Source organism: Fundulus heteroclitus, chromosome 13 (assembly GCF_011125445.2).
Source record: "Fundulus heteroclitus isolate FHET01 chromosome 13, MU-UCD_Fhet_4.1, whole genome shotgun sequence".
NCBI classification, from domain to species: domain Eukaryota; kingdom Metazoa; phylum Chordata; class Actinopteri; order Cyprinodontiformes; family Fundulidae; genus Fundulus; species Fundulus heteroclitus.
The window spans coordinates 2,995,509-3,015,941 of NC_046373.1; the positions used below are offsets into that span (position 1 = coordinate 2,995,509).

At 40.2% G+C, this 20,433-nt stretch overlaps 1 protein-coding gene across 4 annotated transcripts; it reads left to right on the forward strand.

Moving 5' to 3' along the window:
• Positions 1 to 57: 57 nt before the first annotated feature.
• Positions 58 to 20,259, forward strand: LOC105924038 (centrosomal protein of 95 kDa). 4 transcript variants are annotated; one of them, XM_036144891.1, is made up of 21 exons: positions 58 to 270; positions 4,364 to 4,492; positions 5,692 to 5,799; positions 5,888 to 5,995; positions 7,081 to 7,198; positions 8,161 to 8,246; positions 8,412 to 8,647; positions 9,624 to 9,690; positions 9,933 to 10,000; positions 10,118 to 10,326; positions 10,696 to 10,822; positions 12,137 to 12,254; positions 12,348 to 12,553; positions 12,756 to 12,851; positions 13,263 to 13,410; positions 14,763 to 14,932; positions 16,331 to 16,405; positions 16,548 to 16,700; positions 17,014 to 17,160; positions 17,243 to 17,314; positions 19,252 to 20,259. In XM_036144891.1, exons 1-21 carry the CDS (start codon positions 246 to 248, stop codon positions 19,426 to 19,428), a joined length of 2,643 nt encoding a protein of 880 aa, XP_036000784.1. In that variant the 5' UTR covers positions 58 to 245; the 3' UTR covers positions 19,429 to 20,259. The 4 variants fall into 4 exon arrangements, with proteins under 4 accessions (XP_036000784.1, XP_036000786.1, XP_036000785.1 ...); XM_036144893.1 differs by having other exon boundaries at positions 12,756 to 12,848; XM_036144892.1 differs by having other exon boundaries at positions 10,699 to 10,822.
• The last annotated feature ends 174 nt before the right edge of the window (positions 20,260 to 20,433 follow it).

Below are 20,433 nucleotides of genomic sequence, written 5' to 3' on the forward strand. Positions count from 1 at the left end.
GGAAACCAACAGGGGGCGGTACACGGCGGAGCAGTTTTAACTTCCTCAAACAAAGAATGAGCTAACGTCCAATCAAACAAGACCTCCGTTTTGAATGTGAGCTGATACCGAAACACTAAAACACCGATACCAGTTTATCGGCTCCGGTTTGGCAATTTGGGACTTCGCCTTTTTTTTTTTTTTTGGTTTGGCTCATCGTCAGTTTTCAAACCCCAGCGACATTTTTTTTTGTCGACAGTTATTTCATGGGAACCCAGGAGGGAGAGAGAAGTAAGGCTGCCGGGGAGGACTTTCTGTCCGGGTGAAAGCTAGCGACACGTAGCGCTTGTGGCTAAACTTGGTTTCTGGTTTTCTAATGTTGTCACCGCTTGCAGCTGGACATACGTATACTGTAGAGACATATTTAATAGGACGGTCACAGGTCGCCATTTAGCATTCTCCGATAAGGTCTTCTGTTAGCCACCAGAAGCAACGTTAGCTTGCTATTTCTGAGTTTACTCGACCGATAAAGTTGAGGTAAACCGTGTTAGAAAGGCACTAACGTCACAGGCAGCTGCTTTTGGTTGTCTTAAATTCATAATATATATATATCGGTTTTGTTTAGAACAATACATGCAAATTAAACACGTAGCCTGAAGCGGCAGTCGGCGTTGCAGTGACAAGTCGGTGGAAAGGTTGTGCAGTTTGTGACTTTGTGAGACTGATTAAAGAGTTGGTGAATCAGGAAGAGAGCCGGGGATAGGATTAGCAGGAAGTAAAGGCAGCATGTATGGATGGTGTGGGGGAGATGTTCCTGTTTCATTTCGATTATTTTAACAGCATCCTTTGGGTAAGATGGCGTCTGGGGAAATGGAAAGAATTAGTTTATTTATGATTAAATGTGATGGTCAGTCAGCGGCAGTTTGGTTTCATCCAGAGGAAGAGGAAAAAACAGATGCTTGTTCTGAGTGCAGATTAATATTTATAGTATTATCCACCTGTATATTATATTCGGTACATATCCAGCGGTAAATTTAGTCCACAACACTAGTTGTCTATATATTATATTCATAGGACAAATCTATCAGTAAAATTCTGTTTATAATAGTATTCATCTCTATATTTATTCAGTAAAAAAAAAACATGTCCTGTACTTATGGAACCATTGTTTATCCTGCACTTGCTGCTATTGCACTTCTGGTTAGACCTAAACTGCATTTCGTTGCCTTGTACCTGTGTAATGACAATAAAGTTGAGTCTAATCTAATAAGTATGTAAAAAGTTATGGTGTTATTTAGCAAAAGTACTCATATGACTCATTTTTTCCCCTCCACATTTTGTAACGTTACAATAGCAATTGTCAAAAGTATTTTATCATAATTTATGTGATAAACCAACACAAAGTTGTGTGAATTTGTGAAATGATACAGGAGTTTTAAAACATTATTATTATTTTTTTTTTTTACCAAGGCAGATCTGAAACGTGAAGTGTGCCCTTCGCATGCAGCTGCCCCTGAATCGGTAATTTTGCCGCAGGGCTTCTGGCAGCTCAAGTTCAGTCAGATTGGATTCAGCGTCTCTGTGAACATCGCTTATTGGTTTTGTCACTAATTACCAATCTGAGTAAAGTCCGAACTTTGAACTTTATTCTAATAAATGTATTCGTTACCATCTAAACCCTTCCCTTTTTAGCTCTTGTATGTCAGGAGTTGTTGTTCTTCTGGAGGTGAACCGCTGCCCCAGTCTCAGGTCTTCCAGCGTCCCAGTGCTTCCTGAAAGAATCCTTTTCTCTCAGCTTGATGCTACCACCAACACGTGTCACAGTGTAGGTGGTGTTTTCAGGGTGATGTTCGGTTTAAAGAGTTTTCCATGTTGGCCAGAAAGTTTAGTGTTATTTCCAGCCACAATGAATGATTGTTGCGTGCCCCTACATGACTTGTGGCAAACTTTAAACGTGAAACCTTACGGCTTTGCTTCAGCGATTACTTTCTTTCTTGTCACGCTTTCATGAAGGTCGGGTGGAAGGCCGTGTCTTTGTGGGTTTTTAGTTATTTCATGCTCTCTCTGTTTTCAGATTTAGGCCTGAACAGAGCTCCGTGAGATTTTCAAAGCTCGCGATCCGGCTTTATTACCCAACACGGACTTAAACTTCTCTGCGATTTCTCCCTGATCTGTCGGCTTTCCTCCTTGTTCCTCACTGAAGCAGAGCGGTGTTTGTTCACTAATTTTCTCTGATAAACGTCCAAAGGCTTCACAGAACAGCTGTATTCATGTTGAGAATAAAATAAGCCTTGGTGGACTCTGAGTTTAGATGGCAATATCAGTTTCTCCATGTCAATATGTATCTATGTACTAAATACATTATTGAAATATTTAAAATATTATAAAATACACTTATTTATTTATCTAATATATGCTTTTCTAGTTTGATTGATATTGTAGACTTATATTTACTGAAAAGCCTACTTATTTTACTTAATATAAAAAGGCCGGTTTTTAAAAGTATTCTCAGATTCTCAGTTGGTTGAGGTCTGGACTTTGGCTGGGCATAGGGGTGGGAGATATGGACGTCAAATTTTATCACGATATATCGTGGTAATGTTGTAAGGACGATAAAAGCGACTATAAACGACTATTTGCAGCTTCTTGCAGTCTTTTTCAGGTAACTGTGTGGCTGTGACTGCATGTCAATTACAGCCCAATAAGCACAAATACTGTCCTTAAAAAACATTATAACATGTAACAAATTCTAAATATTTTTCATCTGTATTCTAGTTACATAAATTTGTTTTGTTTTTGTTTTTTATCACCAAACTTCACAGTAACTGCATTTAATTATATTTTTGAATTTATTGAGGCTCTCAATAAACCAACAGTGGAGAAAATTGCAAAAATAACAATCTTTCATGACAATATTGGCAGTTTTTGGGGTTTCCCAAAACACTAGTTGGAATTTATGGTTGTCAAGATAAATACAAATTCTTATCATGATAAGAAATTTTTCACTTAAGAATATGTCTGTATTTAGCACCGTCCATCTTCCGTTCAACTCGGGCCAGTTTTCTAGTCCCTGCTGCAAAACTCCATCCCCACAGCATGATGCTGCCACCACCGTGTTTCACTGTAGGGACGCTGACCTTGGGTTCATGGGATGCGTTGGGTTTGCACCAGACAGCGTTTTCCTCGGTGGTCATAAAGTTCATTTCTAGTCTCATCTTACCAGACCTCCTTCCTCCATACATTTGAGGAGCTGCCCATGTGCCTTTTGGCAAACTCAAAACATACCTTCTTATTTTTTACCCCTAAATAATGTTTTTTTTGTGTCTATACTGACAGCTCATGTGACATGTAGCTTGCACACATCGGTTCACTTCATGTAATTAATTGGAACTTTTGAAGGGGGTGGATACATATCTTTATCCTTAAAATTAGAGCAATTTACTGAGAGTTTTCAAGCTGTATACAAAAGAAATTCCGTTCTGTACGCACTTTGTGCATACAAAATGACAAATAAAGCTATCTAAAGTCTAACTCTCTAAGTCAGATCACATAAAATAAGATGAAAAAAAAAAACATGTAAATTACAGGTTGGAATGTGCCAAAAAAAAAAGAGCCGGGGGGGTTGAATAATTTTGCAATGTACTGTAGTTTGTTAAACAAGAACGTTTAAAAGATTTGCTGCTGTTCGTTTTTAGCTTATTTTTAGAAAATAAAGCCGAGTCCGCGGATGTTGGGCTCAGTGGAAGAAAGCTCCGCAGCCCCAGGACTGTTGTTGCAAAGGTTCTGTCAGCTTCTGTTTGCTGCCCCAGTCACAGGACCTCAGGAAGCTGCGGGGTTTGAATATAGAATCAAACGTCCAGCGGTATATGCCGGCGCTTGTGTGTGTAGAGCTCAGTAAGTAAAGAAGTAGAAGTGGATGAAAAGTGGTGGATCAGTCTGGAGAATTCAGAGAGTTTTGGACTGGTGCAGTGGAGAGAAAATGGAGATGTTGAAAGAACGGTGCTGACTATGGAGCTGCGCGGGCAACGGAGAGGAGGAAAGCCGTGGAGGAGGTTGTTTCTGGATGCACTGGAGTAGGACGGGCATCTGCTGTGGCGACCCCTGAAGGAAGGAGATAAGGCTCCCCCATGCTAAAACTAATCCTTCCCTGTCATTTACGTGTTGTTGAATACAAGCAATCCTCTGTCTGGAAGTTACATAAATAAGTTATATAAAAGTTTAAAGTCCACACAAATAAAAGATTTTATGCTTAAACAAGATGGTTGTTCTGGATTACAGCTATTTGGTGGTTATTTGATGAGAAATTACGGTTTTATTTTCTACCAGAAACCCTCCTAACACATTATTTCTCTCTCTCTCTCTCTCTCTCTCTCTCTCTCTGCAGACTGGGTTGATGTGGCAAACAATCTACTCAGCAGGTGTAACGTAAAGCTGAGGCTGAGGACGCTGTCGGGCTGTAGCGCAGATGTTTTCATCACTTTGTACGAGAACATCCTCGGAGAGACAGTTCCAGGTAAAAAAAAATAAAAGTTCTAGGTAGGGCTGGACGATATGTGGGGAAAAAAAGCCATTTAGATAAAATAGAAATCAGATTGATCGATATCGATAATTATTTAAAAAATATATATTTTAAGTGCAGCCCTGGTCATTTTATGCAGTTGCTTAATGACTTATTTTTAAATAAAGAACACTGAATTCAAAATCAACCCTTTTTATTCAATCAATTTTTTACCAAAACTGTTAAGTCTTAAAAAAAGAAAAACACATGCTCTCTGAAGTCTTTGGAGCTTTGTGCCGGAGGTTATCTGGGTCTGCGTTTGTGATTGGTTGAGAGGATGTAATGACGGTAGTATTAACCTACATGATAGGCTAGAATGCAAGAGAAAGGAAAACTGTTCTTCTATTGAACTTTTGATTGATCTTGTTTTCTGAACCATACGTCTATCAATCGGTATTAAATTATCGTCCAGTCCTAGTTGGACTAAAAGTGGTTTGTGTGGCTGATGAACCTCGTTCCCTTGAGACTTTGAGCTTAAATTCATACTTAAATAGTTAAATTCGTTAGTTACCAAACATGGAGAAGCAGCATTTACTTCCAGAAAACTGCAAATCAGCCGAAACACTGAGTTCCTTTAAATCGAGACTGAAATCCCCGCCTGTTTAGATTTGCTTTCAGCCCCATAATAACAGGAACATTGACCAACATATTTGACGTTTTCACCTGATATCATTAAATGTCTGTTACTGGTCTCACAACCAGTGACCGTTCCATTGTGTTTATGATGTTTTTACGTTTTCATGATGTGAAGCACTTTGCACCGCCTTGCTGCTGAAATGCGCTGTACAAATAAACTTTAAAAAAAAGGTTACAGGATATTAAATCCTGATTATTGTTGACAAGGAAAGTTGAAGAATGGGTGGTTAACCGGGATTCCCATTAACTGTTGCTTCATCGTCTATATAAAACAAGTTTACATTCTCAGCGTGTTGCAGCGTGCAGTAAAAGATACTGAGCAGTGAGCTGTTATCTGGAGAGACACGACGTGCCAGCATGCAGCTGTTTCCTACTGTAAATAGTATTTATGGGCAGAGTTAAAGTGATAAACAAAGCGTGTGTTTAAACATCTGTTTTTATAAGGGAAATCTGTGTCATTTGTATCTATCCACACTTGCGTCAAGTTGATTTGTGTTTATTTTAATGTTTGCGTTTAGATTATATTGCGTCACCGAGCAGTCAGGAGGACGACGTCCACAACGTTCAGTCTGTGATTGACTCTCTGTCTCTGGATTACCTTCAGATCAGCCTCTCACACATCACAGGTACAAAAACAAACACGTTGACTTGTAGCAGCACTGGCGCTAAAGTATATGTTTCTTTATTTGTTCAGTTTATTCTTTGCGTTTTCAGGAGAAAATGTTGTCAGAGGAGATAAAGAGTCGATCAAGAACCTCCTGGAAATCTTCGACGGCCTCCTGGAATATCTCAATGAGGAGATAAACGAGGAGTCGCAGAATGGTGATCTATCTATCTATCTATCTATCTATCTATCTATCTATCTATCTATCTATCTATCTATCTATCTATCTATCTATCTATCTATCTATCTATCTATCTATCTATCTATCTATCTATCTATCTATCTATGTATTAGGGCTGAATGATTTTGGAAAATAATCTAATTGCAATGTTTTCTTCTTAATATTGCGATTTAATTTAATTTTTTTATTAATTTTTTTATTTTTATCCCCCAGTTTAATTTATCTTGTCTTTTTAAACGTATACAAAACAACAAATCAATTTGTCTCCTCTCCGTGGGGATTAGTTGCTAAAAGACCCACAGCATCTAAACTTGGAGCAGAAATGATCGCGTTCTGCCTACGATATATTTAAACAACAAAAATGGCCTCTAGATAAAGATGTTTGTAAACAAGGACTATTTAAAACAAGAACTTTTAATGTTTTTATAAATCAGAATATTGTTCAAGAGAACAGCTTTTAATGGATTTGGACATCAATCCTTGTTGAACAAGTAAGTATGTATTAAACTGATTGACCAGAACTTAATGCTATGTATGATTATATAAACTCTAAAACAAGTAAAAAAGTTAGATTATCTCACTGCTGCAACTGTCTTCCCTTCCATTTGGAGGCAAACCCACTTCAAACATTTTACTGACACCTAATGGACGTGTCTGATTCCCTAATTGTTACATAGTCAAAAATTGCTGAGCTCTATCTATCTATCTATCTATCTATCTATCTATCTATCTATCTATCTATCTATCTATCTATCTATCTATCTATCTATCTATCTATCTATCTATCTATCTATCTATCTATCTATCTATCTATCTATCTATCTATCTATCTCTACGCTGAAGTCCTCAGTTTATCAGTTTCTAAGGTAATATAGGTCATAAAATTATTAGTTTTGCTTCTGGTAGCTCAAACCTGCTGTTAGTAGGTCTGTCTTTAAGTTTGATTGTGTAGATTCAGTGTCAAGCTGGACCTCAACATTAATGGGTTGTAAACTTGTTGACATATTTTTTTTTTACTTTTTCTTCCTCTCTCTCGGTCATCTGTCTTGTTCTCCCCCTCAGATGAACTCAACGGTCCTCAGGATGAGGAAGAAGCTGGAAAAAGCAAGGAGCCGACCAGCTCGGAGGCCACAGAGCGGGAGACGCAACCCGACAGGACGTCAGTTTCACCCAGTGTAGAGTAAGAGCCCCTCAGCCATCAGAAAACCCGAAGAAACATGGAATAACCTAATGAAACGCTTATTTTCCTCTAATTATAAATAATAGAATTAATCCTAACTCATCATAAGGGAACTTATAGCATCAGAACAGTCAGTGACACACTGGATTTTCGCATATTCTTGATTTTACATTCTGGTTGAATTAGAAAAAAGGAGTAAAAGAAATGTTTTTTTTTTTAATATATTTGATATAAGGCTCTGTAAACAAACTCCAGCTTACTGTGAGGTTTGCAGCACATGACTCCCACGATGAACGTCATGTTGACACAACAAGCAACCCTGCTTACAGGCCTGCAGCAGAGTAAATACTGAAGGTTAACATGATTTAGTGGGAAAATTTTCACACTCAGACTTTTTGTTCTTCCTCAGTCTGTGTAAAATTGAATCAATACATGATTTATCACAAATTCAACCCCCCCACTCCATCCCCATTCAGTGTGCAGCCACTAACACATAACTCTGGTTTCATTAAAATTTACCAAGTTGGGGCAACTTTCTCAAATAAAGTTTTCTTTGTGGTGCGCTTCAGTCGTGAAAAACAGACAAACCTTTTACCCAACTCAAGAGCTTTCATCTGTACTAAAGTATGTCCATCGAATCCATTTGCTGAGTGATGTTTTCAGTCTATAAAGGCCAAAAAAGGACAAGAAAATTATTTCTGAACGTAACTGGAGGAAGTGATGCATTTGAGCTGTTAAAGACCTTATGAGTCGACTCTATCCTACAGAGCGACTTGCATGTGTTTTATTTAACAATCATAGACGTATTTTAGCTCATTGAAGCCGATTCAATAGATAGTTTAACTTGAAAGGAAAACACTTATTTGACTTGGATAACAGCTGTATTGACATTTTCCTTTGAGGGCACTGAGATCATACAGGTTTATAATTTGCGGGTCGTTCTGACAATAATAATCTCTCAGTTCCAGAAATCGTGAGGAGGCTGGATCGGCTAGTGGGCTCATCGGACTCGGAGGCGCCGCCCAAACATTTGCAAACAAACAAGAAGGTAACTGCGTGTTTTTATCTCAGCATTTTAGTTCATTTTAGTTTGTTTATGCATTAGTTGATTATGTTGTCCTCCTGTTGAATTGTTTATTGCCAGACCCAACCTAAAAATCTACATCTATTGATTAAAATCCTTTTTTTGTTTTACTTTTTCTCCTCATGGAAGAACCGGCTCCGCAAACATCAGACGCTGTCAGCTGCTCAGGTCCTGTTGACATTGAGGGAGCGCCGCACAGCGAACGGATCTACTCGGCCATCCCATTACAGCCACCCAGCCAGCGTAACACGCCCCACTGTCCCCCCGACGTCAGCCCGCAGTCTCCCAGCCGTCCTCCCACAGCCGCCGCCCTCAGTCAGGGACCCCCAGAGGAGGAGGCGGCCCCTCATCCAACACAGGTCCAGGTGTGATGGGCGGCATGATTAGATTAAATACATTGACAGTGACGTTCGGACTTTGTCTCCCGAAGCTGAAGCTCCATTTCCTTTATCCTACCCACTTCCCGTTTGTGTAATATGAGTTTGTTAGCAGAAGGAAAAGTAAATGCTGACTCAGCCACAGTGATTCTTAGAAAGAAGAAGTTAGTCTGGGAACCAACGTTTGCTTTCATGCGTACATTTTTTAACATCTACTTTTAAATCTGTGTTGTCCAGCTAAAAATGGGATGTTTTAATTTATAATTTTAAATCAACTCTAAACTGCACAATGACCCGGAGGATGGTGCTAAAGCAACACCCGAGTGCTTTCATAGGAGACATTTTCACGTGTGAAATTGCTCTAGAATGTACGCTCCAAAAACAAATAATACATTTCCAAGTTGTAAATGAAATGGTGCAAACTCTGAAAGAATCTATTTTAATTCAAGGCTGAGAGGCAAAAAAAATACCTGATGTATACTTTTGCAATATGCTGCAGCCAAATTTATCCCTATCTTTTTAAGTGGTTTTGCCACAGGAAGGAGGAAGTCCACACTTCCACTGTAATCTCATGTGAAGTGACATGTGTCTGAGCCTTTTTCTGTGAACGCTTGCAGAGCTTAACAGGCTACATGAGGGGCAGATAAGTGTTTGATCCCCCTTTTGGTGTTTGTTTGCTCACTTACAAAGAAATGGACAGCCCCTAATGGTTTTTTGCTAGTGGAAAGACCAAATATCAGCGCTCCAAAAAAACACATATAGAGACGAGTGAAAACCTGCATAAGAGCACAAACAAGAAAAACTTCTGAGTCAGAACTGTTTTCATTCTTTACCTTGGCTCGCCTGTTTTTATCTTTTACCTTCCAGAAAAAAGGAAACTGTAAAATTGTGTTTGACGGTAACTTTTTTGTTTTTAATCTTAATCTGTTTTAGCTTCATATATATATTTTTTCTTCTTTCCCAGAACTCTAAACTGGTAACAGAGACCCTGACCAATGGAATAACGTCCCCCGCACCCTGCCTGTCATCTGGTGAGTATAAATGCCTCCACTGTCTTGGAGCACACATCAGGTTGCATTTGTATGGAATCACTGGTGTAAGAAAGACTTCTTAAACTTGATGCTGGGCTTGACTTGATGGCAGTCCACAGGGGGTACTGTTTACTACCTAAAACTACTGTTTACTACCTAAAACTACTGTATCTAGGGAAGACCACACCATCAGAAGTTATCTATCACCTGCTTCTTCACATCCTTTCTTCTTTAAATTCCAGCTGAAAGTGGGAAATCTCTATCCAGCCAGCAGAGAACTGACACCGAGGCGGAGGGAGAGACACTAGAGGTAGAAAATGAAATGATTGTCAGGTGTAAATCTGTACTCGAAATGTTTATTTTTTTTATTTGCCAAAGATATATTTTTTGCAATAAGTTAAACGATGCCAAATTCTGTTGCTTTTAGCCAACTAACGGAGGTCCGAGAAAGGTCTTATTCCGCACCCAGCCGGATGTGCTCTTCCTCACCCTGCAGGATAAGGTGAAGGCCACCACGCCTTCACCCCCAGACACTGAGGAGGAGGAGGAGGAGGAGGAGGAGGAGGAAGAAGGTCTGAGTTATGCACAAAGAATTAAGGGGAGAAGAACAAGCCACAGAAAAGCCACAGAGATCCGGTAAGAATGTTGTTGAAGGAAGAAAATGATTACATTAATTGCAGGGTTCCTTCACAATGTGGTATTTAAGTATTATCCTTGTCTGGATAAGTTTTGATAAATTAGGATTTGGTAATAAATCCCATTTCCAGACTATTTCATAAATGTTTCATCCATCCATTCATCCACCCATCCATTATTTCATCCATCCTCCTATTTGCTTGCCAGTCTGTCCAGAGTCTGCAGGTTTTAGCTTAACCTTAGCAGAAATATCTAGTAAAATTCTTTGCAAATCAGATCTGGGTAAATGGGGAATTTTGACCATGAAAAAACCCTGGAGATAACTGCAAAGCTTTCTGTAAGCACCCTGTCTGTCTCATCTCCTGAAAGCAGCAGGACGGTACCTGAAAGATCAGAAGAGTCTCTGGCGTATCGGAGAAAAAGGAACCAGGAAGCAGAAGAGGAGTTGCACCACATATCTGAGAAACTCTCTCACCGACTGGAGGAACTGGATCTGGTGTGTATGAGCCACACTATTCATACAAACTCTGTTCTGTCATAGCTGTGTGCTTTTTTCCAGATATTCAATCTGCATTGCCCCAGTTCATTGTAGCGTCACTTTATCAGGATTACAGTATCAATACGGGCTTTCAGGAAATCCCCAAAAAACAGATTCTGAAACATGTTCCTGTGGGATGTTTGTATAACAACCAGCAGTTGCTGCAGTATTTTTTTGGTTTTTTGGAGATTTTTCGTGACTCGCTTTTTATTACAGTAGGCTGACAGGAAGAGGGGGAGAGACATGCGGCAAAAGACTGCGGGTCGGAGTCGAAACAATAACGTTATTTTTATTTGATTACAGTAGAAGAAAACCACAGGGCATCCAGTTATTCCTGTCATCACACCACGTAGTGACATCTGTAGATTATTACATTCATCAGGTTTCATCGATAAATAGAGCTGAGTGTCATCAGCGTAGCGGCAGATATCATATTTTCTGGTAATGTAGCCCAAAGGTAGAATATATATAAAGAATTAACAGAAGACAAAGGCTACGTTCACACTGCAGCCTGAAGTGACCCAATTCCAATTTTTTTTGCCCATATGCGACCTGTATCTGATCTTTTTACGACAGTCTGAACAACAAATGTGACCCAGGCCACTTGGATATGTGGTCCTGAATCCGATACGTATCTGATCTTTTCAAATGTGACCTGTGTCTGTACGGCCGGGTCACATTTATCCGACCTGTACGTCACGATACTCGACAAACGTCACAATTCTGCGTCCTGCTATGCAGAAGCGGGAAGAAAGACGACACCCATAGCGGACTACAATGAGAAGAGCAGTCAATGGAGGGAAAGCTCCGGTTTAAAAATAAATGAATGACCGCAATATAATGCACGGCAGCATTATAATCCATGTTTACTTGCGCAAACACTGAGGACGCTTGCTACATGTGACGTCATCGCGTCCTCCAGTGCGCATGTGGGACAATTAGGTTGAACGCATTCAGTTCACACAGGAGATCACATACAAGTCACATATATTTGGAAATGTGAACGACCACGCAAAAAAAATCCAATTTCACAAAAAAATCGGAATTGAGCATTAAGACCTGGAGTGTGAACGTAGCCCTAGTGCCAAACCCTGAGGAGCACCATAATTCACAGATGACGGTGCTTTATTAACATGTACAAACTGGAATCTTTCAGAAATGTGTGGTTTGACTGAAAGTATATGTTTTTAGGTACAGAAAAAAAAACTAAGAACTCATGTTTGTTTTGATTTATATATTTCTGTGATGTTGCTTCAATTCAAATTTTTTTAGATGTTGAAACAAGTTCTGGGAGAAAGTGATGACTCCATTGATGTAAGGGAGGACGACAGGCAGTCCCACTGCAGTGACGGCATCATGGAGGGCCAGAGGACGTTCAGACGACACCCAGGTTAGAATTTCATAGATGCATTTATTTGATCAACTTTTAGAGTTCTCTCATGTACAGTCATGGCGTGCGTTGAACTAGATTTATAATTTACAGGAACACCTGATCCTGAATCCCCAGAGGAAGCACACTCGGCCTCCGCCTCTCCCCCTCGGGATGATCGCTCCTTACACGGAGAGCTGGAGGAAGCCATGGCGGAGGCTTTGAGCCTGGATGATGGGAGACAAACTAATCTCCACGTTTCTGATCGTTTGAAACAAGGAGCGTTACACCACAGGGCGCCTCAGAAAGGTTACAACAAGGTGGCTTTGAGTTCTTTATAAAAAATAGTTTTATTCCTGTTCTTAAGGCTTCTTTGTGTATTTGCGTCATTCTTCGTTTTTAGTTTCTTTTAGGACAGAAAACGATTAAAGCGACAACTAAAATGACAAAATGCTGTGCATGAAGCAATGTGCTGTTGACTTTTTAATCATGTCCTGTGTTTATAAAACTTAACAATTTCAGTATCTGGAGAATGAAGCTTACGAAGAGGAGTTGAGAAGATATGAGGAGAGAGAACGGACTAAACTACAAAAAGCACGCCTCAAAGCTCAGAGGGCAGTAAGTCCTGAAGATAAGCAGTAATCATTGTACTAAAAAAGAACTACCTACAATCTCTGCTGCATATGTTTTCTTTTAACCCTTTCTTTAATTTGCGGCTGAAACATTCAAATAACAATTTGAGAAAAGCTTTGAATAAATAAAATATTTCTTTGTAAAAACCTTGTTTCCCAGTCATAAAAGTAAGAATCAAGATTTCTTCATTTTTCGTCGTATTAAGTTGTTTCCTAAATCATAATCTTGCTACAAAACTGTACTAAATAATATGTAAGAGGGGGAAAATATTTTTCGAATTATTCCTTAATAGGAATAGAAAACTAAACTCCCTTTTTTTGACGAGACGGATGAACGACGGTAACATTTGTCTTGACGAGCACAGGCTTATAGCGTGGTTGTGTTGTGTGTGTTTAGGAGCGAGAGTACAGAGAGGCCATTCTACGAGACGTTTCTCCATCATCCAGACCGTCTCCTGGCAAAACGAAGGCTCAACGTAAAACACAACGCAACGCACAAACGGGAGCACAGAAACGCCTCGAGGGCCCCAGGAAAGCTCCTTCACGTAAGTCAAAACCTTTACAGTCAAGTTAATACGCAACGTTTTTCAGCCAGAAAGAGAAAATGAGGTTGGTTTGTTTTTTGCTTTTTGTTAATTTAATTTTGTTAAATCACTAGCTGGTTTCTTTGATCTCACATCAAGTTTTCTTTTTTCTTGAAAAATATTAAAATTCTGCCTTGATAAATATTAGTTGACCATCACCGTCAGCTGTTATTAGTCACCGTTAAATCCTAAAATCTCTTTTAGTGAACAAGCTTCAGTATTACTTACATGTAATTTTACATGTACAACATTCCTGTGCATTGTTTGAGTTAAAATGATGTAATAAACGCTAGTGTCATATGGTGCTCCGATCCAGCACTAAAATGGTGGTATCTGTATCGGCGAGTACCAACAAATAGGGCACCGATACCATTTAGATGTTTGTATGTCACTTGAATGCAGCATTCTCTCTCCCCACTAGTATTATACATGTTATATAAGTTCATGAAAGCTGCATTATTTTGGCATTTGAGAGCCAAAACTCAGGGTTTAAAAGAGATTATTCAATTATTAATGTAATTTTACTGTCTTACTGTTGCACTACTATTATACATGTTACAATTTCACGAATGCTGCACTATTTTGGCCTTTGAGAGCCAAAAGTTTATTCAACTATTGTCACCCATTCAAGGTAGGCAATAAAAAGTTCTACTACCTCAGGTGGTAGAACTTCATATATACACACGCACATCAATTTCAAACAGATTTGAAAAGGTTAGTAATATAAATCCTCTTCCCAGGTTAAGTTCAGGTCAGTAAAGACCTTTTTCTCAATGATCATTGATTTACGTTTCGTAAACTGGTCTGTCGCTAACTCCACAACTTAAAAACCATTGGATTTGTCTAGAAAACAAGCTCTATAACAAAAATTACTTAAAACAAATTATTTTTGCTTTTAGGATTATATTTTATGGAAACAAGCTTACTTAATTGGGAAACATTGATAAAGCATATCAATGGTTGTATTTCTGGAGGCTGAGCCACACCTCCAACATGCAGGATTTAATAGACCTGCTGGTGTGTGTACAGCAGACGGTATTCTGCCTGCTATACACACATTCTGCTTGATAAACCCTCTGCTAATTTTAAAAGCTAAGTTTAAAGCAGCCTCAAATCCTCATGGCCTTTTTTTTTTTCCTGTCAGAGTACATCACCCAGTGCAGAAAAGATCTTTTTATGTGAATCTGTTTTGTGTTCCTAGTCACACAAAAGTGTCGATTCCACAAGCACACTCTAAAAACCACGGAGCTATCACGAAGCCGTACCCAATTTGATTTATTCGCAAACGATCCGATCTCCTCTTCGCCCCCCAGTGGTGATAAAAGAGAACGATCTCCTCCCTGTGCTGCGAGAGGAGCTGCCCCACCTCCACGTCTCGCCTCGTGCTTTGGGTCGAATGTGGGAGCAGCAAATGCAGCAGGTGGACAGACTCCACGCCTCGTCCTCCTCGCACAGCCCCCATCGCTACAAGCTCTCCAGGCAGGTAAGAGCGGCGGACGGGTCTAGACGTCAACCCCAGCTCCAACGTACGCGTTCCTAAACAAAACGCCTTCATGGGTGTTTAGGAACCAACACAACATTAGGAACCATTTAACCACATTATCATTGCATTAAATAATTATACATGGATTAATACCTGGATTAAAGATGTGATACAGTCATTGGTAGCTTTCCAGTTTCCAAGTAAACGTTTTTAGACGCTGGATATCCAGAGTTCCTGCTTCAGTGTTTGTTTTTGAATATAAAAGCAAAGTTCAGAAGAAAGGTTCAGCAAACACTTTCTGTAGAGGGAAGGAGGGAAGGAAGGAAAGCAAACAAGAGGTACACGAGGAAGGAAGTGATATGACACAAAGAAGGAAGACGGGAAGGACAAGCACAAAAAAAGAGGAAAGAGGGATGGAAACGAAGGCGACAGGGCAGGACCCAATGAAGGAAGGACACAACAATTAGACCAGGGGTGTCAAACATACGGCCCGCGGGCCGGATCCGGCCCACCGAACAATTTAGTCCGGCCCTGTGGCTAAATGCATTATCATTATTAAAAAAAATGCACAATTGCCAGACAGTGTCCTGCAATACGATGCCACAAAGAGCTCATCAGATTTGACTTTCACAAGTGGACAAGATAAAAGGAAGAGAATGATAAAACAATTATTGAAAAAAACTTGTACTATATTGTCCATGAGGGGTGCTGTGTTTTAATTAGCAGATTAAGCTTCAGGTGTGGAAAAATTTAAATCATTTCTTAATTTTTATCTGTTTGATGTATTTTGTCATGCAGGACAGTGTTTTAAGTTCCAAAAAATTTGAAAAAATGTTTTTCAACATTGTATAATCACTGTGATCAGTTCTTATGCATAATGCACAAGTAAATGTTTAACTGAGTAAAAGTATTGTTGAAATTGCACATACTTTTCTTAAAAACGCTGAGGTTATTCATAATATATTGTGTAAAAGTGAAATTAACTTAATATAAAAATCAACAACAAGTCCACATTTATTAGTTCTATTTAATCTTGCAATGAGTTAACTCGTGTGGCCCTCTTGAGATCAGATTAAGCTGTATGCGGCCCCTAAACCAAAATGAGTTTGACACCCCTGAATTAGACAGTATAATAGGGAATACAGTTGGGAATTACCGATAGCTTTTCATTTCATACTTTCTTTGTCTGCTCCTATTCAGAGCTGAAAAACAAGGAATCATGTTCCGTGCTTTTTTTCCCAGTAGCCCTGCACTATTTAAAGAGCTCGGTTCTGATTAATGCAAACGTTCCGTCAGCCGTGGAATCCTTGTTAACGGGGTCCCAGAACACAAAAGTACTTTTCCTGAGCACGTTCCCCAAAATCTTTGGTCTGCATAAACTCCTTCTTGTGTTTTTAGTTGGAGGAAGCTCAGCGGAAACATGACCTGCTGGTGGACCTCGTGCGCAAAGACCAGGACCACAACAGGCGTCTGGTGAGCCTCAGCAGACCCCGCAAGTGTAGCCAACGCGTTTAAAATACTAATCCCCAGCTTTCGCCCCGGCGGGTCCACACATACAAGGGATCCTCAGATTAGTAAGCCAGACCGTTAAAAAGCGACGGCGTTTATTTTCTAGACGGAGTTTAGAGATCGGATCCAGCAGCAGAAGTCGGTGCAGAATAAACTGAGGGAGCAGAGGCAGCAGATCGCCCGGGCCAAGAAGTACCACAACGACTACCACGTTCAGCACCGGGCCCGGCTGATGAGGGCCCGCACTAAGGAGGAGAGGGTGGGTAGAGACGGCCAATTGCTGCGCTCTTGATAGATTAAAACATCCATCCATCCATTTTTGCCACTGTGCAGCCCATAGAGTAAAATATGTCTTTAAAATATTTTAACTATTGCCTTTTAGAGCAAAATTGGCTTTCGTATGTATGGGTTCTTTTTCCACTTTGTTTATTTTTTTCAAGCTTACTAAAATGCATCGATAAAAGAATAAATAGACACATATAAAAATGCTGCAGTAAAAGAAAATCAAACTGGTAAAGTTTTTCTTTTCTTTTTTTTTCTTTTTTTCTCACCCCATACATTTGTGTACGCAGATGTTTCGGCAGCTGTTTGAAGAAGGTTTGGAGCTCCAGAAGCTCCGGCTGAGGGAGCAGAGGGCGTTCGCCAAGGAGCAGCGGCTGGAGCATCGCAGACGACACCAGGACCAGATCGAGTCCTTGGAGAACTACTACAAGGACCAGGTAAGACACAAACGCACCGGAGACGCCGTCGCGACATAAAAGTCCCCCGGCCGCTTCCAGTGACGCTCTTTGTCTCTTCCAGTTTTCACTACTAGCTGAAAAGCTTTCGCAGGAGCGGGAGGAGATCCAAGCTCGGAAAAAAGCTCAAGAAAAGGTAACTGCCTCTCACCAGGAGGTTTAAGACATTAAAATTTATTTAAAATGAAACGTGGCAACATTGACTAAATCAGGCCTCCAATTAGAGATGTGCGATTGAATCCCAGCCTGTGCAATGTTGCACATTATAAACTTGTCAGATGTTTAGTAGGCGACTGCATTTAAAGTGTTTTAGCCAGTTGGAGGGACTACCTACTAGTGATGGGTCCGGCAACACCGATGCGTCGGCGCATGTGTCGAGCTCATAGAGCAAAACCCGTGTCGGTGCGCGTATCGACACGGGAAAGTCACGTGACCGATACAGGAACTGTTTCGAACTGACTGACGCGCCAAACTGTTTCTGTTCCCTCTAAGCTGCAAGCTTGTGCATTCGAGCACAGCAAAGCAATGCTGCGCAGTAAATAAAATCCAAGCTGAACTATAAACAAAATAACGGTTAATAATGGTTCATTTTTAACCATTTTGCAACTCTGGTGTGATGGTGTACCACAGTCTCGCTCTGTGAGCGCAAGGTGCTGATCGGAGCGCACCACTGATGGATAGGTTGGGCAGACGCCTTTATGGTTGGGCGGGTTGCGCTGTGCGTCTTTGTTCTGAGCGCCGTTTCAGAAAAAAACAGCTGATCTACACTGAGTAGAAAGCTGCTACTCTGAGTAGTTCTTCCTCCCTTTGTCATACATTTCCAATTTCAGAACAGATGATATCAGTCAGGTAACTAAACACAGCGCCCGATCAACCATTGAACATGAGCATGAAAAAAAAAATAGACATGGCAGCAAAAAATTTGTAAAAAATAAAAAAGCCAGTCCACAAGCATAATCAAATATAGCAAAATCAAATATATGTTTAATTCAAATGAAAATATAAAATAAGACAATGCATCATACAATGATTTAAATTATATTATTGTATATACTTGGTCATCAAATCAGTGTCAGTTAACTGTCAACCAGGTTGCCTGTAGAGATTTTTAAGGTCCAGCAGGTGTCAGTATTCAGTGACACAGTATCAATACAGTTTGGCAACGTGTCGAAACATTTCATGACGCCTCATCAACCCATCACTACTAGCTACCCTTAATGTCCACCCCTGAAATAGTTTTAATGGCGGGGACAGAATGGAGAACATAGAAAAGTTAGAAAAGGTGCAATTTTGAGCCATAGTATCGCTATTATAGATGCGTTATATCGTGCAGCCCTTGTTTCTACACCGACCGGAGAATCAGGGACTAGGAAAGTCCTGATCAGGAGGTTCTGATTATTAATTTATAGGCTTTGGCCTGTACCAAGTTAGATACTTCCTAAAAGTTATTAAAATCAATGCCACATGTCCATCTCATCAAAACAACACCAAGATACTTGAACTGCTCCGCTTTAGCTATGTAAAGGAATTTATCTTATTCCAGCAGGTCACCTAAAAATGCAGATAGCTCATTTGTTCCTAAACATTTATTCCTTGCCTCCTGCCGAGCAGTTTTTCTTCAATTCTAGGCAACCATTTGAGTGATTTTTTTTGCTCTGTTTTGACTTAACTCGCTGATAATCCAACCACCGAAATGATTAGTGGGGTTCCAGTTTGTCGTGTGCTGCGGAAAAGAACTTGTTCCCAGGCTTAACAAGCGCAGTGCTTTCAGCTAATCGGAAGGGCGTAAAGAGCATGTGTAGGAAGTATGATCTGTACACAAATATAGGCTGCTTTTTTTTATTGTTAGTAACATTATGCTGACAATGCGGATGTGAAGTTTGAGTCTGGAAATGTTTTGAGTTTTGTTCGGTAGAAACGCTGCAGTTTACCCTGAAGTCCAGCAGGGGGCACTTTTACTTCACAAACATTGGTTAAACTCTTGTTTAAAGTGGGAAACCAAATAATTTCGCATAAGTTGATCTCTTTCTCTGCCTCCGGGAAAGTTAAATACTTTAACTCTTATTTTTTTAGGCGCTGCTCAAAATGAAGCGAGAGCTGCGTTCCCGGATGGAGCGGGAAATCAGGGACCTGCAGAGAATCATCATCCAGAACGACGAGGACGACCACTTCCAGGATCTTGAGATCCAGAGGCTGCGTAACCGGGTCCACATGGCCTCCTTCCAGCACAACACCAGCTATCTCCACTGACCAGGAACAAGAGACCCGGTTCAGGTCCAAAGTAGGGATCATAGTTACGCCGAAGGAAGGAGTTGCGTCAGATTGCTGCGATTCACAGCTAAACGGTACAAGAATCTAATGCACAAACATTCTCAGGCATCTTCTTTTTTTCTAGAGATTTGCACGGAAGAGAGCGTGGCCGGGTGTGAGAAACGTAACCTTAAGTCTGCTTAATAAATCTCCCACACACTGACAAAATGTAGCTTAAAAGCTGATGTAGCGACCTCTTCCTCTCACCTCTGCTGCTACACCTGAACTTCAGACACTTTAGACCAAGTCCTCCTCCTCCTCCTCCTCGGGTTTAACGTGTTGAACAAGAACGTTTTACATTCCCGACTGCAGTCATCGTGTGCTTTTTTTTTTTGTTTGTTGTAAAATACTGAACTGCTCCTTCTGTTGCCAAATAAGGACCACAGACACAAAGTTGGTGCGACCGTCACACTGACGAGTCCCAACTTTTGTTTTCTTTTTACAAGAGACGTCTTCCTTTTAATACTTTTAACCATGCGAGTGGATTATTTATTTAACTTTAATCGTAGGTTTTTAATTAACCTGGGTTGGTCTCTGATCGCCGAGGGCAACGATAATCGGTCTGTTTATGACTTCACTTTAACCCCTGCTTGATTGTGACTCTTTTTTCTACTTTTAACCAAATCCTGAAACCAGATGGATCAATGAAAAACGGATCCATGATTCTGACGTTTAATACGCCACACAGGTGGTTCTTGTAACCGTGGAGCAAACATCCCTCCCCACCTCCCCCACAAACATCCATTAAATGTGTGGAATCACTGGTTGAAACGTGTCTGAATTATTTTAAAGGAATGGAAATGTTTTTTTTTTTTTTTTTTTAGGTTTGGCTGATAAACACATTTTGATCAAATAAAAGGTCAAATCCACACATAGAGGGCAGCGTGGGGCCAGAGATAAGGAAATGTACTAAAACTATAAATCAAATGGCTGTGGAGAATAAAG

Excerpts from the sequence above, each read along its gene's own strand:
- LOC105924038 (XM_036144891.1), top strand. The coding sequence starts at position 246 with ATGGGAACCCAGGAGGGAGAGAGAA. Across the intron at positions 9,691-9,932 it reads CGCACCCTGCCTGTCATCTG|CTGAAAGTGGGAAATCTCTA; the intron begins GTGAGTATAAAT and ends TTTAAATTCCAG. Across the intron at positions 17,161-17,242 it reads AGAACTACTACAAGGACCAG|TTTTCACTACTAGCTGAAAA; the intron begins GTAAGACACAAA and ends TGTCTCTTCCAG.